The following is a 27,406-nucleotide window of genomic DNA, read 5'->3' on the forward strand; positions in this document are numbered from 1 at the left end:
CTTGTAAAAAGGAAACGTACAAAAATATTCAGTGTAGCATTAATTAGAATGACAAAAAATTGAAAAACTAAGTATTATTAGGAAAATTAATGACTCTTTAATAATGAAATGGTGTAAAGAAGTAAAAGTAAATAAACTAGAGCTATCATTATGGACCCAGAAAAATTTGAGAAAACATGCTGACTGAAAGAAATCATGTTGCAGAAGACTTTGCATAGTGCACTGTGGTAGCAGAGTATCACAAGCCATGACAAAAAATGTATAATCAAATCAGAGGCTGTCAGCCTCGAACAGAGGTTATTAATGAGGAACCATGACAGAATGGGAGCTTGTTGATCCTGGTGCTTTGAGAAGACAAGCCCTGAGCTAGCTCTTTACATCTTGTTAGGTAAACAAGAGAAAGGGTAGTAAATATTTATATACCTGGTATAAAATTCAAGCTAAATCTAAATTTAATCCTGCCATTGCAGGTTGCACTGCAGCCATGTATGATTTTCCAGTAAAATGTAAATCTAACAGAGTGGTTCTCAAACTTTTTTAGTACCTCTTCTTCCTGAAAGCCTTCTGTTCTCGGCCTAGGTAGTTTAGGGTCTCCCCTCTGAGCCCACCTGGCAATGATTCCACACCCCAGAGTGTCTCAATTACACCATTCCCCTGGTTGGAGTGTGAGCACATCTCCCTTCTCACTAGGTTGTCAGCTTCTCCTCCGTAGAACACTGTTCATTTTTATATCCCTATTTAGTAATGAATGAACAAACTCAATTTATAACTTCGTTAAAAATGCATATGAGCACCCTTCTCCCACACAGCAACATCTCACAGTGTTGGGAAAGACACGTGCTACCTGCTTCTTGCAGTATACTGAACAGACATATAGTCAATGACCACCATTCGATCAAAGGCATATTTTTTTCTTTAGTCCTTTCAACAGTTTAGTCAAGGTCAAGTGGCATATTTTGACCAGAAATATTCCCCATGAATGAAGCAATGAATAATTGATTCTGGAAGCCACAATATCCTCCCCTCCTTCCTGTAAGTAAGCTGATGCTTTATCTATAGTCATCCTAACACGTTTCCCAACCTACTCAGAGGTCAAAAGTCACCTTTACGAAAACAAATAAAAATTTCTTCTCCTAGAGCCTGTATTCTCAGGAAAACAGAGTCACTGATTACTTTTTTCATTACTGTACATACTTATGTCAAGAGCTGATTCATCCTTTCAACATGTGTTTCTTTCCAATTGTAGTCAAAATGTGTATTAGTTCACATACTTAGTAGTAAATGACTCAGACATCACTCTATGTCTACCAATGTCCTTTAATAAAGGAATTTTGCCAAATCATATTCTTCTTCCTCTCTGACCATGATGCCACCATCATTTTTATAAACTTTTCTTCAACAGTGGAAGTCGTACCTGTTTTTCCTACAAGGAGGATACTCTAGAAAATGCCACTGTGGTGAAAGAGAACAGTGGTTAAGAGTGTGTGCAGACGGCTGGCCTATGAGCGGCAGGTCCCAGCTCTGGCATTCACCATCCATGTAACCTCCAGGGAGATACTCAGGCACTCAGTGGCTTTAGTTCCCTTTCCTATTAAATGAAAATACTAGAAACTCATTCACAGGATTCTTGTAAAGATCCATTTAATATATGTAGCAAGTGCCCCAAACACTGCCTGTCCCTTAGCAAAGATTAGCTACTGCATTAGCAGATCCTTTTACTTTACTTTTCTTTCTTTTTCTTTTTCTTTTTTTTTTTTTAAACTTTAAAGGCAAGGGGTGTCTGGGTGGCTCAGACGGTTAAACAAATGCCTTTGGCTCAGGTTATGATCCCCATGTCAGGCTCCTTGCTCAGGAGGGAGTCTGCTTCTCCTCCTTTCTCTGCCCACCCCCCAACTCACGCTTACTCTCTCTCAAAAAAAAAAAATGCCACAAAACTTTTTTTTTTTTAATTTATTTATGATAGTCATAGAGAGAGAGAGAGAGAGAGAGGCAGAGACACAGGCAGAGGGAGAAGCAGGCTCCATGCACCGGGAGCCCGACGTGGGATTCGATCCCGGGTCTCCAGGATCGCGCCCTGGGCCAAAGGCAGGCGCTAAACTGCTGCGCCACTCAGGGATCCCAAAACTTTTTTTTTTTTTGCCACAAAACTTTAAGGGCAAAAGTAATCAATTTTCTATGAGAGATTATTATTTTGATTTTAGTCTGAGAAAGAAAACACTTGACTGCTTTTACAAAGAAGCCAATAAGCTTTGTTTGAAAATGATGTGAAAGCCCCCATGGCTTCATGCTGCTCCGTGACAATGTTTCACAAAAAATGACACATCAGGGAATAGGGGCAAATGAAAAACTAAGCCAATAGGATCTAATTTTCAGATAATGATTCTATTCACACTTTCTTTTGGCTGGTTTACAAAATTATTATACTCAGGTCTATGCTAACCTTTGAGACTATTTATAATTAATAGCTATGATAGTATTCTCAGTTTTAGAAATTACTTTTTTTACTCTATGCTTATGTTTTAATGAATTACTTTTAATCTTTCATAAGATCTTTCTATATTACCCAACCATAATATGTAATATTATAATATACTATAATATAACCCCACCTATAAAAATATAAAGTGCAAATTTAGCAAGTAAGTACACGAATATACAAATAATAATATAGTTAGTTAGGACCGACCAGGACAGTCCTTATGATACTTGAGCTGCCTTTAAAACATATCATTTTTAAGGATGAAATGTCACTGAAAATCACAATATGTTAAAGACTAATGTATTCCATTCTCAAAGATGCCTCAGCTTCAGGGCTCCTACCCGTAACAATCTGTGAAAAGACATTTCTAGGTCAATGGGGAACAATAAACACAAACTAGATATCAGGTGATGTTAAGGAACTATTATTAATTTTAAGTGGTATGAGAGTGACATGCCAAGGTCCTTATCCATAGAGATTATAATGGTATGTAAGGGTAAAACGATAGTAGAGCTGGGATCTCCCTTGAAAAAACACGAACCCAAACCAAATCAACATCCATAAAAGCATGAGGTGAGTACTAGGCAGTACTGAAGCAGAGCATAGTTGTTGAAGCTGAGATAAGGGAACAGAGGAACTCTTCTTTCTACATTTGCAAGTATTTGCAATGTTTCATAATAAAAATGTCCAAAAAGAGAGAGAAATATACCTTCTTTCAAGTTATACACCCCCCCCATTGATGGACTGTCTACTAGGCCCCCCAAATTTAATAAGTTCCAAAAACTAGAGTTTGTACACCTAACATTCCATGATCATAATGCAGTAAAACTAAAAGTTACTAACAAACTAAAAAATGAAATAAAACATGAATTGCCTAGTAATGATTTTTAAAATATTTTTAAATAGTCAACAGATTCATGAAGAGATGCTCAACATCACTTATCATTGGGGAAATGCAAATCAAAATCACAATGAGGTATCGCCTTGCACCTGTCAGAATGGCCAGAATCAAAAGACAAGAAATAATAAGTGTTGATGAGGATGTGGAGAAAAGAAAATCCCTGTGCACTGCTGGTGGGAATGCAAACTGGAGCAGCCTCGGTGGAAAACAGTATGGAGGCTCCTCAAAAAATTAAAAATAAAAATACCATATGATCCAATAATTCCACTACCAGGTATTTACCCAAAGGAAATGAAAACACTAATTTGAAAAGATACATGCAAGCCTATGTTTATAGCAGCATTATTTACAATAGTCAAGATATGGAAGTAACCCAAGTGTCCATCAATAGAGGAATATATAAAGAGGATGTGGAATGCATATACACTGGAATATTACTCAGCCATAAAAAAGGATGAGCTCTTGCTGTTTGTGCCAACATATATGGACCTAGAGGATATTATGGTACCTGAAATAAGCTGGAGAAAGACAAATATTGCATGATTTCATCTATATTTGGAATCTTAAAAAAAACAAACAAAACAGAAACAGAACCATGAATCTGATGGTTGCCAAAGGGGAGAGAGATAGGGAGATGGGCAGAATGGGTGAAGAAGAGTGAGAGACACATGTTTCTACGTATGGAATGACTAAATTGCAAGGATAAAAGGTACAGCATAAGGAATATACTCAATAATATTGTGCTAGTGCTCTACAGTGAGAGATGGTATCTACACTTGTGGGGAGGACAGCACAGCATATAGACTTGTCAAATCAATACCCTGTACCCCCAAAACCAATGTAACATTGTGTACAATTATCTCTCAACTAAGAAAAATAAATAATAAACATTTAAATTGGAAAAAATTTTATTTTTTTATTTTTTAAAAGATATTTTATTTATTATGAGAGACAGAGAGAATCAGAGACATAGGCAGAGGGAGGAGCAGGCTCCTTTCAGGGAGCCCAATGTGAGACTCAATCCCCAGACACAGGATGATGCCCTTAGCTGAAGGCAGATGCTCAACCACTGAGCTACCCAGGTGTCCCAGAAAAAAAATTTTAACAATTTTTTGGGAAAGAGGAAATCTAAACATAAAAATATTTAAATGATAATATATCAGGTCTTACAGACACAGCAAAAGTAGTTCTAAAAACACATTTCATATCCATTATTAATAAATGTGAAAGAAAAAATTGCATGAAGCATCCAATGCTAGAAGTCAGAGAAAAGATAATCTCCTGCTTGTTTCTTCTTTTTCCATTCCAAAAGAAGGAACTGATGAAGATAAAAAGTAAAGTTAATAAGTTAGAAATTAAAAAATGGTGGAATGAATAAGTCAGGGAGCTGGTTAATTAAGGAAAAAAAACAGTAAAATGCACCATTAACTAAAGTTGATAAAGAAAAACGAGAGTGAGTACAAATCAAATACACAAAATAAGAAATAAGAGGGAATGACTAAAGACACAGGGGAAATGAAAAGAAACATAAAAGATTACTTTGTTCAATTCTATTCAATTAAATTTGAGAACCTGTATGATTTTCTAGGAAAATATAAAGCACCCAAACTGATTCCATGCATAATACTAAATAAGAACACATCAATTGTTATGAAGAGCTAGAGAAAGTTGTTTAAGAGTTACGATCCATGGGGCAGCACAGGTGGCTCAGCGGTTTAGCACCGCCTTCAGCCCAGGGCCTGATCTTGGAGACCTGGGATCGAGTCCCACATCAGGCTCCCTGCGTGGAGCCTGCTTCTCCCTCTGCCTGTGTCTCTGCCTCTTTCTCTCTCTCTCTCTCTGTCTCTCATGAATAATAAAATCTTAAAAAAAAAAAAAAAAAGTTACCATCCAACAAATACCCCCTCTTACATGTCTTCACAGGGAAATTCAACCTGAACAGATTAACTCCTATGCTATTAGACTGTTCCAAAATATGGGAAAAGAAGGTTATCTTGCTGAGGCAAACATAATATTGACACTGAATTGATTAGTACAATTCTCAGAATTGATAGCTCAAAAGAGAAAAAAAATTACATGAGCATCTTGATCCCTACAAAGAAGTAATTCTATTTAGTTTGACATCTATTCTTTTTTTAAAAAACATCTATTTTTGATTTTGAAAGTACTGTTCTTTTTTTTTTTTAAGATTTTATTTATTGATTCATGAGAGACGGGAGGGGCGGGGGCGCAGAGACATAAGCAGAGGGAGAAGCAGGCTCCATGCAGGGAGCCCAACGTGGACTCGACTCCGGGTCTCCAGGATTACGCTCTGGGCTGAAGGCAGAACTAAGCCACTGAGCCACCTAGACTGCCCGAAAGTACTGTTCTTAACACAATGGGAAATAGATGGATACCTCCTTAATGTGCTCAAATGTATCTACTTCATAGCATGCATAAATAAAACTCACTAGAAGCCTTCTCAGTAAATTCAGGAACATTTCAAGGATGTCCAGTATCACCACCCTAAGAAATTTCACAAGGGAGGCTTTACAGCAGTGTGGTCCCCTCCCCAAAACATGATTGCCAGTTTGAGGGCAGTGGCCCAGAAGTACTGAAATAAGAACAAGAAGAAATTTTCCCATGTGCCATCTCAAAAGCATGCTGAATCTTCAATGCTTCTGTATACTTTTAACCAAACATTATATACAACATGCTTAAATACTGCTGGTGTATTGATAAAAATAGGTAACCTTATTTTTGTATAATATTCTCACAGTATCAGCTTGTCAGCAGAATGACAAATATTTATTATTTTGAAATTTAAAAAAAAAGATTTTATTTATTTACTCATGAGAGACACACAGAAAGGCAGAGATAGAAGCAGAAGGAGAAGCAGGCTCTCCACAAGGAGCCCAATGTTAGATCTGACCCCGGACCTCAGGATCATGACCTGAGCCAAAGACACTCAACCACTGAGCCACCCAGGCATGCTTTATTTTGAATTTTTAAAAAAGATCACCAACTCCCCTATAATTCTCTCCTGAACTCCACGTAAAATTGGAAACAATCACACATGAATTAAGCCCACATTTTGAATATTTTCTCTTACTAGCTTGAGGGCCTTTTCCTCCTTCCTCAGCTTTATCATAGCCTCTTTCTCACACTCACTTATTTTCCACCCTTTTTCTCCAGTCATTCCTTTGTCCCCCCATATCTGGCTTATGAAATTGTGCCAAGTTTGCTATGGCCTAATAATCAAACCACTACCATATTCGAATCAGGAAGCTACCAGACAAGCAAAAATAAAACTCTGGGAGCCTCTGGATCATACGAGGCCAACAGATCTGAATACTTAGAGTGTGAAGCTTCTAGTATTTCCGACCTAAACATGTCTATAGTTTCACAAGAGAAATTTACCAACTGACTTTAGATTCAAACTTGACTGTAGACTCCACAGTTCCTAGTGCCATGGGTGCTACAAGTTCTGGGCCACATATAGGATGGAATAAAAGCTGAAAAACTCATAGCATGTAGTGTGAAGCAAGTCAGGGGCTAGCATGATTTAAATTTCCAAAGGACTGGCAGCTGTCGCATTTGTGAGCTTAAAGAAAATAATCAAGGATAATGACATGTGCTTACTAGTAGTAATAACAGCATGAGTAGTAATCACAGGGTACCCACAAACTGCTTGGAGGAAAATGATTAAAGCTTTAAGATACTACTTTAAGAGAGAAGGTCTATGTTTATTTTTTTATTTTTTATTTTTATTTTTATTTTTTTTTAAATTTTTATTTACGATAGTCACACACAGAGAGAGAGGCAGAGAGATAGTCACAGAGAGAGAGAGAGAGAGAGAGGCAGAGACACAGGCAGAGAGAGAAGCAGGCTCCATGCACCGGAAGCCCGACATGGGATTCGATCCCGGGTCTCCAGGATCGCGCCCTGGGCCAAAGGCAGGCGCCAAACCGCTGCACCACCCAGGGATCCCCAAGGTCTATGTTTAGTAGCCTTCAGGATGTGACATAAGAAGGGCCTTGACCTCTTAACTACACTATAGCACACTGGAAAGGATAATTCTATTCCTAGAGCTAGGATCAAAGCTGTGTGATCTGAAACAGTCCCAGTATGTCATATGGTGACTAATTAAGTTCTCTATCTACAATCAACTATAGATACCCTTTAAGAAAGGGCTATTTTCCCAAATGAAGATGAATTCAAAAAAGCACCTATCTGTCCTATAGATGGGTCAAGAAACCCATTCTTCAAATCCATTAACCTATTCCAAATTTGTTAATGGCCACACAAAAGAGAATCTTCCCTCATATTTTCTATTTCCCTTTGAGAATCCATCTTTCATATCATGTTATATGACAGTTTTGATCTTGGCCTGATCAAAGTGACAGTGTCACTCCTTAAAGTAAAAACATAAATTTAAAACTATATACATACCAAAAAGGGAGAGTTTCTTGAGAGGATCCATTACCCATTCCTTTCCCAAGACAGCAACATATTTTAAACAGAATGTGTACAGAATATTAGAGAATCATGATTCTTTGTAATACATCTGGTGTGATATTTTCATAAAAAATATTATTAGAAATTATTGTTTTCCTCAAGGTTTCCCCAACTATGCAACAAATGAATGTCTTATTTTCTGAGAATTAATGAACATAATACATAGAAGACAAATGATAAAAAAGCCAAAACCAGTCAAGTCCAAGTTGAAAAAGGAAAAAAGCTACTAAAAAACCAACTTGACAGATTAGCCTCACAACACACTTACTCATTACACACGTCAACTCAGCCCCACGTGCTGCTGAGCTGACTACTGATCTCTCAGCACCTCCTTGCTTAAAGCTATAATTGAGAAAACTTTAAATAGTTCTTCAGTGCTGCCTAGAAACACCATCTTATCCGATTTCTCATTCAAATGTGATGTAAGGAACACACACAGACTCATATGTAGAGGGTAAGTGAAGCAATTATGTATTATGAAAGGAACAGAAGTATGGTCTTAAAAAAAAATCTCACTGGCTATCCCGATTCATTTCTTTTAGACATGTAAAAATGTGTACACAACAATTGGGGTTTTGTATAAAAGCTCTTTTCAATATTCAGGCAAAACATTCAGGTTTTAGGTCATTCAGAAAGGATGTTTATAAGAATAAAAATATCTAGTGCTTCAGTGAGTCCAGCTCTTTCATGCATCAGCTGGTGGGAGCATAAATTGGTCCAATCTTTCCAGAAGCTGTATGACAATGGGTACAGAAAATCTTAAAAGTGTGTATCTTTTAAACCAAAAATTTCTGTCTGAGAATTTATTCTAAGAAAATAATCAAGGATAATGACATTTGCTTACTAGTAGTAATAACAGCATGAGTAGTAATAACAACAGCTAATATGTATTGAACTCTGGGTCAGGCACGGCTCTAGGTAAGCAGAGCTGTGCACTGCAGTGGGACCTACAGAATGAAAAACAAGAAAAACCTAAACATCCAGTAATAGCAGATTGACTAAGGAAGCTCTAATAAATCAAATTAAGGACAAAGAAGGCTCTTATAAATACACAAATAATGTTTACTCATGTAAAGATTGGACAAAAAAGTATTACATAACTAGGTGACATGATTTCATTTATATTTAATATAAAATTGTATTTTAAAACTATAAAATTATTTGTATATTTTTCATTTTTCTGCATGAATTTGTATTGCAACTACTTAGGTACTACAAAACTAATAAAAGTCTTTGAACTCTAGATGATTCTTTTTTTTTTTTGAAAGACTTATCTATTCATTTTAGAGAGAAAGCAAGTGAGCAAGAAAGCAAGCACAGGGCAAAGGGAGAGGGAGAGAGAATCTCAAGCAGACTCTGCACTGAGCATGGAGCCAACATGGGGTGCAATCCCACGACCCTGAGATCATGACCTAAGTTGAAACCAAAAGTTGGATGCTTAATGGACTGAACCATCTAGGCACTCCTAAGATGGTTATTTCTTGTTTAAAGATTTATTTATTCATTTGAGAGGGGGTGGGATGGGGTAGAAGGAGAGTCTTAGGCAGACTCTGTAGTTAGTGTGGAACCTGACAGGGCTCAATCCCAGAACTCCAGAGATTACAACCTAAACTGAAACTAAGAGTTGGACATTCCACTGACTGTGCACCTAGGCGCCCCTAGGATGGTCTGTCTTTAAAAAACAAACAAATCGGGATCCCTGGGTGACGCAGCGGTTTAGCGCCTGCCTTTGGCCCAGGGTGCGATCCTGGAGACCGAGGATCGAATCCCACATCGGGCTCCCAGTGCATGGAGCCTGCTTCTCCCTTTGCCTGTGTCTCTGCCTCTCTCTCTCTCTCTCTCTGTGTGTGTGACTATCATAAATAAATAAAAAATTAAAAAAAAAACTAAAAAACAAATCAACAACAACATCAAAACTCCCCCCAAAACCAACATATTTGTAACAATTTCACAAATCTCCTAAAATACCAAGCATATGACCAAGTATATAAAGATGAACAAGATACACTAAACAAATTATCTGTAATTCTTGATACTGAATACTTTGAGGTTTATATAGTTACAGTGTGGAAATACACACTTTTTTATGAATCAGAAAGTAATCCAATTTGTATCTTTTCTGTAATCTCTGGTTTTGCAGTTTGTTCCTCTAAGAACAACAATTTTGGAGGTTCTGGTTTTAGTTAACATAATTGATTTTGCCACTTCCAACTTGCCGTTAAATCTCTCTGGAGGTACAGAAAAGGTGAGATAATAACCTGAAAGCTAGGTTCTCACATGTTAGAACCTGTAACACAGTATGATATTGGCATAGGAATTGCCAATGGAATAAAATGGTGAGTCCTGAAAATAGAATCAAGTATATATGGGAATTTATTGTTAGACAAAAGCAGACTTTTAATTTAGTGGAAAAAAGAAGAATTTTTAAATAAACTGAATTAGAATAGCTTGCTTTTAACTTGGAACAACAGAGTTGGACCCTTATATAATACCAATTATAAAAACTAAATCCCAGATCCATAACTTTCTTGAAGAAACTCAAAGATCAAAGAAAAAAAGATAAGAAATATTAAGTGGAAAATTTCATGTCAAAGAGTATATTTTAAATGGATTCAAATGACAAATGATAGCTTAGGAAAAATAATTGCAATACATAAAGATAACAGCTCCCACAAGTTCATAAGAAAAAGACAAACAACCCAAGAGAAAAATGGGCCATGGATACAAATAAGCAAATAACTGAAGAGGCAATCCAAAAAGGACAATAAACATACCCTCATGAAGAGTCATGGGAATACAAAATTAAAGTAGACATGAGTTACTACTTCTTACTGATAAGAGTGGAAAAAGTCCAAAAGCCTGGTAAAAGTCACTGTAGTTAAAAAAACATTAGGGAAAAGAAGTTCACTTACGTTGTGGGCTACACAATGTGAACTGTTAGTATGTATGATGATTACAAACATGTACACCCTTCAAGCAATAATCTTTCTCATGGGAATCCAGTGCATAGAATGAAGGCTGTAGCAAAGAAGTATCTAGTACACAGGATGAAGTATTCCTACATGTATAAGGAAGTCCATTAAAGTTATGGGAAGATAGTGGGAGTATCAGAAAGGAGTTAACACAGCAGGCCTGAGACTGTATCCTTAGAAAAGCCTGATTCCATGGTTGGCCCTTGGCCAGTGTCTGCAAACTTGACTGGGTAGTTTTATATGCTGATATAAAACCTTCCCTAAATGATAAGAGTGGCTCTATTTGGTTATACTGCTTGTGCAAACAACGGGATTTATGCTGCATATCTGATTTCCTTCTCGAGTCTGGGATTTCAGCACATGTTAGTCAGAGGGTGCCTACATAACCAATCCCCAGTAAAAACTTTGAGCACTGAGTCTCTAATGATCTCCCCTGGTAGACAGCACTTAGCACGTGTTGTCACATTTCTGAAGGAATTAAGCATGTCCTATGCAACTCCACTGGGAGAGAACTCTTGGAAGCTTGTTTCTGGTTTCCTCCAGATTTTGCCCCATGTGCCTTTTCCCTTTGCTGATTTTGCTTTGTATCTTTTTGCGGTAATAAATTTAATTCATGAGTACAACTATATGCTGAGCCCTGTGAATCCTTCTGGTGAATTACCAAAATTGGAAGTGGTCTTAGGGATTCTTTGACATACGTGGCAGGACGAGATGTGGGCAGAGAAGGTAAATATTGGAAAAAGAATAACAAAATCTTATTTAAAAAAAAGAGAAATGTGCTCATAAAAAAGTCACCACACGAATTATCTCATTTATATTATAGTACATGTTGATATGCGCAGAAAGATATTAGAAAGGATGACCACCACAACGTTAATGGCTTGTGATCTCTGGATGGTGGGATTTTAGGTGATTTTCCATGGTTTCTCTTACACTTTTCTATATGATTTGAATTTGTTTTTGCAATAAGTATGCTTTAATTGTATAATCATACAATTAAAAAAGATAAAGCTATTTTTAATTTAAAAAGGAAAAATAAAAGTCAATTTTTGGAGATTCTGGTTTAAGATAGCATTTTCTGGGATGCCTGGGGGGCTCAGCGGCTGAGCCTTGCCTTTGGCTCAGGGCATGATCCCGGAATCCCAGGATCAAGTCCCACATCAGGCTCCCTGCATGGAGCCTGCTTCTCCCTCTACCTATGTCTCTGCCTCTCCCTTTCTCTCTCTCATGAATAAATAAATAAAATCTTAAAAAAAAATAGCATCTCTTGATGCTGCCTCCCCTAACTTCCTGTTCCATTTCTGTAAGATTACAGAAGAAAATAAAAATACACAGCACATGAAAAGGTAGGTGACTGATGACCTATTCCCAGAAGCTGAGAGAAATTTCCAATAATTTTATGGCCCGTGGAGTTGGTTTAAAGAACAAATCATTAGATCACCTATAGTCTGCCTGAGAGTTCAGAGGAAAATCCTTATTTTATTTCCTGCTCCACTGCTTTATGGTTCAGAAATTCAAGATCTACAACACTGAGCAGACTGGACAGCTCTTCTCCCCTGGCTTAGGTGATAGCTGTTGAAGTAGACATTCTTTCTCCTTTAGCATCTCCCTTTTCTAAATAGAAATCATGATTTCTCACCAGAAGGAAAGCAGAGGTGCTGTAGAGAGAACAGAGAAAGGAAGAACCGTAGTAGGTGTGCATACCTACTATGCAAGAGTTGGCTCATGGGGCTGGGCGTGCAATCTGTGACTAGCAGAGCTGTAAGATGAAAGCCTGTGGGACGCGTCAACTGTGGAGGAAGCGAACAAACTGTGACAGGAGATGTAAGAACAGGATTCTACCAGCAACCACATGGACAGAAAGTAAGTTCAAGGTAGGCGACTATACAATGTATTATCCATAATTATCCATATCAAAAGTGACACTTTTGAGAGCAAAAGGGGTATGAGAGACAACAGTCATAAACCTGGACTGTTCCAAATGAACGGGGAGGGAGGGTCACTCTCGTTAGGGCCAAACCCTGAGCCTGTGTCAATCTCTTCAAGGGGTATAAAGAAGAAAAGCAAAGTTTTGGATCTGCCAAAAGAACAACAGAAAAATACCATTGGTAAGTATTGAAGATCAAAATAAAGGATTTGAATATATGGAAGAACAGATATGTGAAAATAATTCACCATAGCAAACAGAAAACAGACACCCAACCTGCGTAAAACAGAACTGAGCAAAAGCAATACAAAAAAAAAAAAAAAAAAAAAAAAAATCAGTTAAGAGAAGGAAATTGTCTCAGGATGAAATAGAATTTAGTACTCCATTTTGAGAGATTTTCCGAAGTTCTTGAAAAAAATAAATAAAAGAGACCAAAACTTAGAAACAATTGGAAGGGAAGGAAAAAAAAAAAGTTCATTATTTGCACATGATATAATCACTTCCCCAGAAAAACTAACAATCAACAAGGTCTCACTCTGGATACAGGTAAGTCAACAGAAGCCCATATTATTTCTCTGTATCAACACCAGGATATAGAATAAAAATTTCATAGCAGTAACAAAAACAATAAGGAATTAACCATGAATTGACCCTGAAGGCCTTTCTAAATCTAAAGGTCAAAGAATTGATTTAAATAAGCCTATTCTATACTCTTCAGATGATTTAATATTGTAAAAATGTTAATTCTTTCAAATTAATCTATACATTCAATGTAATCCTAATAAAAATTATTGTTGAATTTAATGAACCCAATAAACACACATTAACATTTATGTTGCATAATAAGGTATATATGTAAATTAATCCACCTTCATAAAGAGTAAGAAAAAGATGACTTCTACTAAACACTAAGACATACTGCAATAAAAACAATGTGGCATCATTGTAAAAAAAAATGGCAACGGTATAAATAAACATTCGGAGACAGAATATATACACATGACAACATATGATAAATGTGGCACCACAAATCAAACTGAAAAGGACATATTGTTTAGTAGATGGTACCGAGAAAATGGTTCACCATATAGAATAAAATTGGATTCCTGTGCAAAACCACATATATAGGTAGGTTCTAAATGGATTCAAGACTTAAATGTGGAAGATGAAAGTATACAGTTCAGAGGAGAAAACAGAGGCTAGTATCTTTGTGACCTGAGGACAAGGAAAGCCCTGTCCAACAAAATTTAAGACGAAGAATTGAAGAATTTGATGATGTCAAAATTAAGGATTCTCTTCAGGGCTCCTGGGTGGCTCAGTCATTGGGCATTCAACTCTTGGTTTATGCTCAGGTTATGATCTCAGGGTTGTGAGATCAAGCCCTGTGTCAGGCTGTGTCCACAATGGAGCCTGCTTAAAGTCTCTCTCTCCCTCTCTCCCCTGCTGCCCTCTCCCTCTTAAAAAAAAAAAAAAAAAAAAAGTATTTAAAGTATCTAACAATGTAAGTGATTAATGTCCAAAATACTCAAGGAATTCCTGCTTATTAACAAGAAAATGATACCAGCTCCAGGAGAAAAATGGAAAAGGATACAATCCAGCAGTTTATAGGAAGAAAGCAAATACGCATTTAATGAGATGCTCAGGCTCAATGGTAACCAGAGAAATACAATGTAAAGCAACAGTGAGATATCATTGTACCTATTAGTCTTGTAAAACTGAGGTGACTGGATGCTACTAGTCAGGATGTGGGCACACAGTAACTCCCTGAGTGAGCTGGTGCAAACTGGCAGTCCTTCCGGGGAAAAAACAGGCACTACTTAGACCAATCAGGTCTGTGTACACCCTCTGACCCAGCAACTTTTCTCCTGGTATATATCCCATAGAAAATATACATCTCACAGAGACACAGTATTTTTAAAAAGTTACATATATAATTTTTTAATATTAAAATTGTTCATATGGAAGGCTTGGAAATGGGTATGGCGGATAAAAAAAAAACAGGAGTGAGTGAATGAAGTAAGAAGTACCCCCCCCCCCAACCACCACCATCACACACACACTGAATAATGATGATTGCTACTATGATCTAATGAGCTTTAAGTCAGCACTCCCACTCCTCAGTCAAATTCTGGTGCTGGGTAATGATGGTGAGCAGGGGGTGTTAAACGCATTGGCAAAACTTTTGAATTACAAGATTAAAAACAAGTTCTTTACCCAGTAAGGCTGAGGGAAAAACCCCAGTTAATTATAAGAGACAAAAAGTTGGCTGCTTCAGAATCTCTCCAACTTTAAATACAAGAAGATAAAACGTCTCGAGTTTTGAGGATAGAATAATTTTGAGTTCAAGCAGCCAAATAAATTTTCCATGTGTGAAGGCAACAGAAAACATTCTAAGATATGCATAGATACAAAGAATATGCCATTGTGAATATCAAAGAAAACATCCAACGAATTTTTAAGAACATAAAAGCAAGACCCGATCTTTATATATAAAATATAAAATTACCTTTTGTAGAAAGAGGACAATCCTTATGAGCATCTGGGCACGGAGTTCTTCCAAGGTAAACAGTGTTCGGGGTGTTCGAATGAAAATTTTGGTTTTCCCATAAGCTACGTCATCCTGAAAACCACAATGTTCAATTAGCTTCTTGACAGCCTCTTTGTCTGAAGGGAGGTCATGGTTGGGCCAGGTGAATTCAGAGATCATCTTGTATCTGTGTGAAAAATGAACAGGGTACACATTAAGAGAGAGAAACCTTATGGTCTCAGATGCAGAAAGACAATTTAATAAATTCAAGACACTTCAAAGATGGAAAAAAAAAACCCTTAATAATGAATTCTATTCATTAAGCTGATAAGAGATGTAGAAAAAGACTTTAATAAGAAACAACACTCCTCATGATAAAGACTCTTACTAAAGTAATGATAGAAGGGCACTTCCTTAATCTAGTACAGGCTAATTTACCAAGAACCTACAGCAAATATCATTCGTAAAATGGGTAACCTTTACAAATTCTCTTTATGCACAGAAATAAGACAAGGATGCCTCAATCACGGGATTTCCAGCCAGCATAGAGAGACCAATAAATAAACTGGTATGATTGGGGAAGGAACGAAATTAACATTATTTATAAGTCACTTCAAAGGAAATGAGGCAGATATTCGGGTGAAAACTATTACCATTAAAAGAAAATTAAGCATGTAAGATCAATATACAAAAACCATTTGTGTTTCTAGGTACAAGTAGCCAAGTTGGCTTCTTGTAAGGCAGCTTGCTACACACCAGCTTCTTCATGAGTGAAAATGAGTAAGATGGAAGTCATAGGGTCACAGCCTTCTTTCAAAAGTGACCTTTTATTACTTTTGCCAAATTCCATTTTTCTAGAAGTAAATAATTTAGGGCTAGCCCACATTTAAGGGAAGGGTACTGCAAAGGGCATGATGATGAGTACCAAGAGGTGGGAACACTGTGACCATCCAAGAAGGCTGCCAACCACAGTACTTCTTCCCCCCCATGCCAAGCTGTTTAACACATCTAGCCAAGTCCTGTAATTCTTTTCCTATACTGCATCTGAATTTTAATCCATATAGGAAAGGCTCCTCTTCCCACTCAGATTACAGAGTAATTCATTTATGTATTCTTCTAGTAGTCAGATGTTTTCACTGTTTACATTTAAATCTTTCATCCACTTTATTTTGGTATACAGTGTGAGGTATGGATCCAATCTTACCTTCTGACAAGTGGCTACCCAGTTGTTCCAACACTATTTACTGAAAAGTGATTTAATATGGCATTTTAATCATATGCTATGCTTTCATATGTACTTCAGTATAATTCTGGACATCCTGGTCTGTTTCACTGCCGTCTGTCCAGCTCTGCATCAGTTCCATGTGGTTTTAATTAGATGTCTTAAGTATATTTTAATATCTGGTGGTCTCTTCTCATCCTTTTCTTTACTTTAAATTTTTTTAAAGATTTATTTATTTATTCATGAGAGACACACACAGAGAGAGGCAGAGACACAGGCAGAGTTTTGGAAAAGCAGGCTTCTCGCTGGAGCCCGAAGTGGGACTCGGTTCCGATCCCGGGATCATGCCCTGAGCCAAAGGCAGACGCTCAACTGCTAAGCCACTCAGGCGTCCCTCATCTTTTTCTTTTTAAAAGGTCTTTCTAGCTATTCCTGCCTGCTTATTTTTCTATGTGAACTTTAGAATCAATTTACATAGTTCCAGGGGAAAACAATCACAAAACAAACAAACAGATCCTTGCTGGTATTTTTATTGGGCTCCCGCATTAAAGCCATTAAATCTGTCCATGATGTTGAACCATCCTAAGAACAAGGGATGTCTTTCCACTTGTTCAAGTCTACTTTTGTGCCCCTTGGGAGTCTTTAAATGGTCTTCATAGGGCTTCACACATTTCTTGCTGAGATAATAGGTACCTAAATGGCTTCTGATCCCTTCTTCTTGATGGATCTCTCATTTCTTAGCTTCCATGACAGCGTGATCTCCCTGATATCCTTCTGTCTCTCTGGATATTTCTTCTCAATCTCATTTTCTGGCTACTGCTCCTCCATTACCGGAACCCCAAATGTTGGAGTACCCCAAGGTCCATAACAGATTCTCTTCTATGTACGACCTCCCCATGTCACCTCATCTATTCCATCCACTTTATTTTGCAATTCATGAATTTATTATCCATAGCCCAGCTCTCAGTTCTGAGCGGCAGATGCATATACACAATGCCTAAATAACTCTTGAGGGCGTGTTACATTTCTCTTTCACTTTCCCACCTCAACACCCTCAGTTACTAAAGCCAGAATTGTTATTTGATCCCTTCTCTTTTCTATCAGTCCTTCTAATTCATCATCAAATCCTACTGGGTCTACCTCTGAAATATACTTAAAATTCAACTACTCTTGTCTTTACTGCCACAGTTCTAATCCAAGCCACCATCAAGCTTACTACAATAGGCTCCCAAATTGTTTTCCAGTTCCTTCCCAATCCATTCTGCTAACTCAGCTGCTACAGTACATTCCTAGAATGCCTTACCTCATTTTTATCTTTTACTGCTCTCCTGCTTCAGCACTATGTACTCTAATCACATTGGCCTTCTTTAGGGTCCTGTAGTGTGGTTGCCTCTTCCTTGCATCAGAGCTTTTGCCTTATGTTGTTCCCATTGCCTGGAATGCTTTTTAATCTACTACTTCAAAGGCTGGCTCCTTCTTATCCTTTAGTCTTTTACTGATATTTTTTCATCAACCATCAGTCCCCATTATTTCTCTCTATACATTGGAAAGCCTACCCCTCCGTTGCCAGATAGGCAGAGAAACAACCAAATGAAAGAGTTCAAGTATGAAGGGAGAGGTGATATCACGTGAAAAAAGGAAACAAAATCAGGATCATCCCAAATTCGTTGTAGAGCCAGAATAAGATCCAACATTTGGGCTATAGTACAGGTAGTAATGGGGTGTTTGAAGTTTTAGGCATATGACAGAAGCTGGAAATAACCACCTGCCACAATGCTCAGCTTAGGCATTCTTCCTTTCTTCCCGATGGTGAAATGACATGACCCCAGTTCTCCCACAAACTAGCATCCCGAACTTGTGAATTAAAAAGCTGAATTCATCTGCTTCCTGACAACTAGTATTATCTCCCTGAAAGACTTGAACAGCTTTTAAGGTTATCAGAACATTTAAAATCCTTCTCTCTCTTTTTTCAATAAAAGAAATGAAAATAAAGAAAAGTGACAAGTAAAAATTTAGGTTCAAATCTATCTTTAATAAACCTGTAGAATCTAAAAGCAAAAACTGACAGTAGAAAAATCTTTCTTTTTCTTTTAAATTGTGGTAAAATTTACATACAGTAAAGGTACACCTTCAGGTATATAGTTCAACAAATTTTGAACATTTTAGCACCATGAGTCCAATACACACTGTCTATTGCACCCCACTTCCACTGCTAGTTAGTTTAACTGGTATGACAATAAAATAACATGGCAATTTCTCAATCTGAACAAATTCATTTTATGTAAAGTGGAAGATAAAGTCTGCAGAGTAGAAACAGGCTCTTTTCTCAGATGCACACTCCACGGCCTCACACAGCACCCTTTCTGGATGACTCTATAGAGACGACCTATTCTCAACTTACATAATCATCAATTAGACAGACTTGTCTTGCCAATTCTGTCTTTTAAAAGGTAGGTTTAACACGTGTATTTTGATTATTAACATGTGTCCAATGTCTCAGCTTTTAAAATATTTTCTATTAGGTATGCTTTCTTGCCGCTGCTTTTTATTGTTCTTATCTTGGATATTGAGTTTTCTTTATTTCATTTTATCTTCTCCTTTGATTTGAAAGCCATCTGTTCAATTGGGAGCCAATACACTGATGGTAAGCTCAGAAGGCAACTGCCTGAGTTCAACAGGCTCCTAAAGGCCACTATTTGGCTCTGTGACCTGGGATTACTCAACCTTTCTGTGCCTCCATTTCCTCATCTGCATAAAAATGGAAGGTACCATCCTTTCCTTATCTGGTTGTCACCTTCAGTGACTTACTACTCGCGGGGCTCTCAAAGCAGTGCAAATCTCTCCTTCGTTGATGAGATTGTGTTTATCTCCTTGTAAGCCCTACCTATCCTGAATGGTCTGCCATTGTCTGCCTTTAAAATCCTTCCTCTTCCTCTCTTTAAATAATGATGGGGCTAAGTTATACCCAAAGCTCACCCTACAGACTATTTCCTCAGAACCTTGCAGAAAACACCAAACAAAAATACCATTTTAAAAGAGGTGTATTTTTTTTTTTCTTTTAGAATGTAAGCTCCACAAGAGCAGGGACAATGTTTTCTGTATGTTCTATTGTGCCTAGTATACTGTAAATGCTCAATAAATATTGATGATGGGAGGCAGTGAGTCTTGATGATAAGGTTGAGAAACTGAAATCCAAAAAAAAAAAAAAAAAAAAAAAAAAAAAGCAGTGCCTGGGATATATAGTGAGCATTTCACATTGTTAGCCACTGTTATTATCATTGTCTTAAAATTTTTAATATATAAAAAGTATATTTTTATATGAAAATATATGATTATTTTTTCCTGTCTAGTTAATTATCATCTATATCTTTTCCATAAACAGTACAAAAGTCTTTACTTCTCTGTACTTTTCACTTCAATTTTCATTTTTGTTCAATTTTTACCAAAGGCTTTTTCCACTTACAATGGACATGTTCAGATTTTAAAAATAGTTTCACTAATTTATTTATTTAATATTAGTGTTTGCATTCCATTTTTCTCTTCTGCATTTGTTTTTCCTTTTGCTCTAGAAGATTTTTCAGAGATCTCTGAATAGTAAACTTTTTGAGCCTATATATGTCAGAAAATATTTTTATTGTACTCACACTCTTAAATTATAATTTGGCATAGAATGAAATTTTTAAGATTTATTTATTTGAGAGAGAGAAAGAGAGAGAGAGAGAGTGTGTGAGTAGGGGAGGGGCAGAGGGGGGAGAGAGGAAGAGAGAGGGAGAAGGGAGAAAGAAAGAGAAAGAGAGAGTCCTCAAGCAAGCTCCCCACTGAGTATGGAGCCCAAAGCTTGGGATCATGACCTGAGCCTAAATCAAGAGCTGGCTGCTTAACCGACTAAGCCACCCGGGCATCCCCAGCATGGAATAAAATTCTAAGCATTAAGTTCATCCCCTGTCATTATGAAGATATTGCTGCTTTGTCTGTCTGCATCAAATGCTGCTAATGAGAAGTCTGATGTCTGTATGATTCTCACTCCCTGGTAGTACTTTGTCTTTTCCTGGGAGCTCTAAGTATTTTCTTTTATCTCTAACATTCTAAAAGTGACCATAATGTATGTTTCATTTTTTAAGGATTCACATGCTTTACACTCAGTATATTCTTTCAATTTGAAGATTGTTGTCTTTTTCTGGTTCAGGAAAATTCCTGGCCACTATTTGTTCAAATAGTGCTCCTCCCCTCTTCTCTCTCTTTCCTTCAGATGCTCCTGTTGAACAAGTGCTGGCACTCCTGGATCGACCTTACACACTGCCTGAATTTCAGTATTTCCCATCTCTTTTACTTTGTGATGAGATCTGCAAAAACTCTTCAACTTGATCTTCCAGTTTACTAATTTGTTTTCAAAAAAAGGTTTACTGTAATTTTTTTAAATTGTGGTAAAATTTACATACAGTAAAGGCACACCTTCAGGTATACAGTTCAACAAATTTTGAAAAATGTATACACCCATGAAACTGACACCCCATCAAGATGCAGAACATCTGCATAATCTCAGAGAGTGCCTCCTTCTCCTTTCCCATCAGTTCCCCCACTCCGGAACCAACCACAGTTCTGATGGCTATCTGTTCTTGAACTCCACATAAGTGGCAGCATGAAGGATATATTCTTTTGTGACTATCTTTTTTTGACAAGATGTGTCATTCATTTATGTTGCTACATCAGCCATTCATCCCCTTAGCTGGCACTGTAATCATACGACATGTTGCTGACTCATTCTCCTACTGATGGACAATGCTTTCTCTCTTCAGCTGTGTTTAATCTGATTTTCATTTTCCAAATCTCTAATTATTCTTTCCAGTAATTACCTGTTCTTGTTTCTGACTTCATATTCCTATTCTAGGATCATAATTTTCTCCTTTATCGCTCTGAAAATATTAAATAGGCTTATTCCAGTGCCATTTACTCCTTGCTCTGGTTCCTTGGGTGTAAGGTTTGATATTTATTGAGCTAACTGTCTCTTTTTCATGGTCTGGTCTTTCTCAGACGTTTTGCTGTTATCTTGTCTACTTCTACATGTCCTTCTGTGTACATCCCAGCTTTGGATGGTCTTTTAAAACATGGCTACTTTTGCTTCCTGGGTGTTGGCCATCATGCCTACAATGTCCCCTTTGCAGCTATGGAGGCGTCACTTGTCCTGACCATTGCAGCTACCTCCTGGTGCTGTAGCTGTGGCAAACTTCTCAGAAACAGTATATTCAGGACGGTTTCCTGAATGGCAAAGGCAGTCTTTCCTTAAAACTGTGACCCTTCTTACAACTGGGTCCTCACATCTGCTTCACATCATATTTAGGACGGAGTTACATATCCAAGGTTCACTGTGAAACTCACTGTGAAACGCCCTTCTTGATTCCATAATGTGGCTGTGCATTTTCTTGGTTTTATATAATTTACATTATTTGGTTATGCTCTTGGAGTAGAAACGAATTTAAGCTTATGCCACTAAGACCACCATATTTAAAATTCACAGGTTCTTTTTAATCTTTTCTATTGTATTTTTATGTGTATGTTAGAAAACATATTCCAATCCTTATAGCATGTCTCCCATACCAACAAACAAACAAACCAAAATCTCCTGAATTAAATGTTAAAGATATGTATGCATTTAGAAAATTCCTTGTCTCCTCCAAATCAGGCTTGCTTACTGTTCTCCTACCTCAGCTACTCTCCACGGTTTCCCTTTGTCTCATGATAAAATATTTTCGGGTCAGCCCCACCCTATAGTTACACAATTCTACCCTGATCAGTTCAATATTTAACTTCTGTTGATTTTTTATGGGTGATAATAAAAAACCAAATTATTTAAAAACCAACTTACTGGGCAATTGCTAGAATTCTAACGGTAATAACAACAGACTAGCAATCTTTCTAACATAATTTGACACTTTGAAATCGAGACTCAGGATGAACACATTTCTGCTCACAAAAACATTCTAACTCTTCAGCCTTAATAAGCAAATGAAAAATCAAATCTAAAGAATAGTATGATTTTAATAAGGAAAATGGCCAATTTTGAGCATAACCTTTTGATCAGTGTAAAATGAAGTTCGAATTTTCCAGGCTATTGTGTTTTATTCATTCTAAGAGTCTCAATTTAGTGCAATCCCTTTCAATTCTGTGCAAAAGTGGCTGGACACTGGTGGAAAAAACAATAATGCTGGTGGTCTCAATTTATAGCCTCATATCTCACAAGGACTCTCAGATCTTCCTGACAGCAATCCTATCATACAAACCTGTGCTTTCCCACTCTCCAAAATGAGTGTTCTCATTTCCCCTCAAACCTCCCACGGCACCTCTCCTTATCTTTACTCCCCACTCTTAGCCTCACCTCATGCTTGGTTAAGGAAATTGAAGCAATCCAATCAGAACATTATCTTTGCCATCAGCCAATCTTTGAGCCTTTCTGCATCTGTATTCATATTCTCTGCCTTTTGTCCTGTTGCTATGGGGGAAGCATCCCTGCTCTTACCAAATGCTAACAAACCTTCTACCTGTGTGTGGGATTCTGGGCCTCGCCTTCCCAGGGATATCATGATAATTACCATGATCTCCCTTTCTCCTGCACCACTGGATTCTCCCTCTGTTCTGAATCAGCCCCACCTGCATACACATTCCTAGAATGTGATGTCTTCTGACCTCACATCCCACTCCTGTTTCCATTCTTCTCTGCCCTCATTCCCAGCACAAATTTTTAAGTTGTCTATAGGCATCCAGCTTCTCTCTTCACTTTCCCAACCTGTTCAAATTGGGTTCTGCCCAGACTTTTTGCCCCTGGTCTTTATGTTGCCAGATATAATGCTGAAGTTTCTACCTTTATCTTACTTGACTGCACAGCAACATGTGAGATGGTAACTACACTTTTCTTCTTGAAATGCCATCTTATCTTGGCTCTGTGACATAATCCTCTTCTAGTATGTCTTCCCTCATTGATTGCTTCTTTTCTTCTCTTTGGTGATTCCTTCATATCAGATCACAAACCTAAATATTTGAAGGAGCCTCCTTCTCTTCTCTATACAGTTCTAAGAATTTATATGTCATCTCCACACTAATGACTCCAGTATATCTCCAATCTGTGCTTCTTTCTGGAACTCCAGATATGTGTATTTAATAGCTCACTTAATATCTCTACCGAGATTTTTAGTAGCCATTTCAAACCCAAGAGTCAGGAGACAAATTCTGATTCCATCCTTGCCCCTGTTCCATGACCTCTTCCTCAAGCTTCTGTTACCCAATCTTATCTCAGCAAATGGTGTAAGCTCACCCACGCCAAAATCTAATCATAATCCCTCACTCCTCTCTGTTCCTCTCTGATCTAGCCAATCCATGAGCAAGCCTGGTTAACCTTCCCCTAACATATCCTGGATCTGCTATCATTGGATCTATAATAAGCTCTTGTTCAAGTCACTAGGAAGGCCCCTCTCCTGGGCTCCTGAAGTAACATCCCTAAATGTCTCCTTGTTTCCTATTCACATAGAGGCCACAGTATCTCCTCAAATATCCATAAGATTGGGTTGCTCCCTGCTTAAAATCCACCAATGGGCTCCTGCCACATTTAGCCAAAATCTAAACTGTTTAGTCTAGATTATAAAATTCAACATGATCTGGCCCCTGTCCACCTCTCTGATCTCATCTCATACCCCTGCCCTATCACTGAGCAGCCTCCAACCACACAGCTAAGTTTGCTACCTAACACACCACACTTACTACCACAGTGGAGCCTCTCCCTCCCTGTTCCTTCTGCCCATCTGCCGTTCCCTCTGATGTTCATATGGCTGGTTCTTTCCTGCCATTATTATCTTCTTAGAGACTCTTCTGAGTACCCAATATTTTATCTATATATTCTTATTCTGTGGAATCTGTAGTCTAGAACACAAGAAATGTTCAATAAGTATTTAGAGATAAATGAACAGATGGAATTTGAGGGACTTTGGAAGTCCCAGTTGTCAACTATCATTATCGTTACTAACAATAAATAACAGCAGCAATGATATCTTACATATATTGAGTGATTGCTACAGGCCAGGTTCCATTCTAACTGCTTTATACACACACACACAAACACACATGCATGCACGCACGTGCACACACACACACACACACACACACACAGATTCTCATTTATTTCTCCAGCAATCCTAAAAAGTAGTTACTATTATTAACCCCTTTTTAACACAGGAGGAAACAGAGGCATGGAAAGATAGTGTGATTTGCCAAAGGTCAAAAAGCCAAGAAATGGCAAAGCAGGATTCAAACCAGGTAGACTAACTCCATGGTCTCCATGATTAAACTCCTTAATACTTTGTTATTGTAATTACTAATATCAGTAAGGATAAGTAGCATTAATTGAACATATATTTTGTGCCAGGCACCTGGCTTTTTTATTTAGGTTAATTTACTCCCCGCAACAACAGCCTTATGATGTAATGTTATTAAACACATTTTACCAATGGAGAAACAGAGCCAAGGATATTAAATTTTTAGCCTATGATCACACAGCAAATGAGTAACATACCCAGTATTCCAACCTAGATATAACTTTTGAGTCCAGGTTCTTTCTACCAAACTACAATGACCATATTTTCCCCCCAAAGAATGAATCTTTTCTCATGGTCTATAAACCATAAACTCAGGGAGACTCTTTTGCTAAGAAAGTCTTTCATATTTGCAGTTCTCGTGACCCTTATTCATTTGACAGGTACTTAGACTAATATGTGTTGATGCACTGTCATACGTGGGGATGACTCTGGAACTGTCAATGTCAGAGTTCTTTAGTCTGTTCTCACCTGTGAAGAAACTTCTCGTACGTCTGGCGGAAGGCAAACCCTGCCCGCCGCACCCTCACATTTTCCAGTAGCCCAAGATATTCTACTTGGTGCCGGCAGCGCTCGTCATCAAATATCTGTGGAGATTTCTTGTCGTTGGGTTTGATGCAACGTACATAATATGGCTCCTAAAGAAATAAATCAGCAAATGATAAGTTTCACTGGAGAAAAATCCCAAACTAAGGATGCTAACATGTAATTAGTGTTAATTGTGTCAAATTAAGCTCAGTGCCTCTAATTTCTCAGGCATACTTGTGAATAAAGTAGTTATTCTCCCTTTCCCTTCAAGATTGGGAGTTCTTGTGCATTTAGCTAAAATTTTGTTTTATTATATTTTAGGATTCACCAGGAACCGTATAAAACTAAAGAGTAAATAACTGAAATACGTAACCACTGAGTTTATGTGTATTTATGGAAAGATGGTTATAAAGTAACAGAAAGTAATTTAATAGAAAGAAGCAGGAGAATGGTAAAGATGAATTGCAACGAAGAACATAAAGCCTAAGGACAGCCCTGGCACATAGTAAGTGCTCCATAATCATCAGCTGCCACCATGGCCACCACCACCACCATCATCATCACATCAGTTTGTGCTTCTGAAAAAGATATTAACATTTGTAAGTAGAGCTACAAAACCTCCTGTAGGTGTCAGTAACTCTAAGAAAGAGCCTAGCAAGAAATTTCTCCCTCTGGGCCAATTGAGTTTTGTACCATGCATTAGATCATAACTTCTTTTAAGTATAAAACTGTGCTGGCATAGATCCTGGTCTGCTGAAGGTAACAAATTATCACTGGATGAATCAAGGAGGTCAAATGTATCCTGCTTACCAGAGTAAAGAGTAACTTTCTCTGATCTATTACCTATCAGATACACAGATGTACTTTAATTAAGAGTTAGAGTCCTCTGTAGATAATTAGGCAATTTGGAGCTCCACTGAGGGCTGGAGGTAAAAAGAAGTAGTAAATAATTCAAGGAGAGAGATTTGAAAAATGTGAAGTCACTTGCATTCTGAGTGAATTTTCAACATCAATACCAGAAGCTCCAAGTACAGATTTATCATGCTGCCTTCCATGATGAAAAAAAAATGCCACTTTTCCCCTTTTTTCTAGGCTCTGCTGTGTTCATTTCCTATTCCTGCCACCACAGATTATCACTGAAACCGCTTAAAAGCACAAAGTTTAACAAAAGTTAAAATGGCTGCACTAATGCTTCAGCAAAGCTCGATTTTTTTTTTAAGATTTTATTTATTTATTCATGAGAGACACAGAGAGAGAGGCAGGCAGAGACATAGGCAGAGGGAGAAGCAGGCTCCCTGCACAGAGCCTGATGTAGGACTCAATCCCGGGACTGAGGGATCAACGCCCTGAGCCGAAGGCAGATGCTCAACCACTAAGCCACCCAGGCATCCCAAAACTCGATTTTAAAGTCACTTTCCCCCCCTCATCCAGAAAGCTCCCCTCCTCCCTTCTTATCCCTTTGTTTCAGGAACCTGGTACCACCCTAAAGATGTGATGGAGGAGGCTGGTAGTACCTGTCAAAACCTGCAAGATCCTGTATTTCCCTATAAAATTCCCCAGTCCTTTCCTCCCCAAGGGCTTGTGGTTTTCGAAGGCCATAGCCTGCTGCAGCCTCCTTTGCCCAGCAAAGCAATAAATTTATCTTTCTGTTATATTTTGGTTCTGAAGCACAGAGGTCAGTTTTCTACACCACCACAAATTTAATGGTTTTAAACAACATAAATTTATTTTCATAGAACTCTGGAGGTCAGCAGTCTGAGATGGGTCTTGGTGGGCTAAAAATCCAGGTGTCAGCAGGGCTCTTATTTTCTAGAGACTCTTAGAACCCACTTTATCTTTTCCAGCCTCTCTAGAGGCTGCCCACATTCCTTGGCTTGTGGCCTCCTTCCATCTTGAAGGCCAGTAATGGCCCACTGAGTCTTTCAAATGATATCCTCTCTCTGGTTCTGACTCTTCTGCATTTCTCTTTCCCTTTGAAGGACTCTTAAATTTACAA

General features: G+C 37.8%; 1 protein-coding gene across 3 annotated transcripts in view; it reads right to left on the reverse strand.

Annotated features, from left to right (window-relative positions):
* The window catches only part of MYO1D (myosin ID), a 326,596-nt gene that overhangs the window by 165,667 nt on the left and 133,523 nt on the right, over positions 1-27,406 (reverse strand). For all 3 annotated transcript variants that reach the window (XM_072779460.1, XM_072779462.1, XM_072779463.1), the window contains exons 15-16: positions 25,354-25,520; positions 15,283-15,490 (exon numbers count right to left, since the gene is read on the reverse strand). In XM_072779460.1, the coding sequence (XP_072635561.1) occupies positions 15,283-15,490; positions 25,354-25,520 (375 nt within the window). The remainder of the gene's footprint in view (positions 1-15,282; positions 15,491-25,353; positions 25,521-27,406) is intronic.

The sequence above is a fragment of the Canis lupus genome, chromosome 16 (assembly GCF_048164855.1).
Source record: "Canis lupus baileyi chromosome 16, mCanLup2.hap1, whole genome shotgun sequence".
Taxonomy (NCBI): domain Eukaryota; kingdom Metazoa; phylum Chordata; class Mammalia; order Carnivora; family Canidae; genus Canis; species Canis lupus.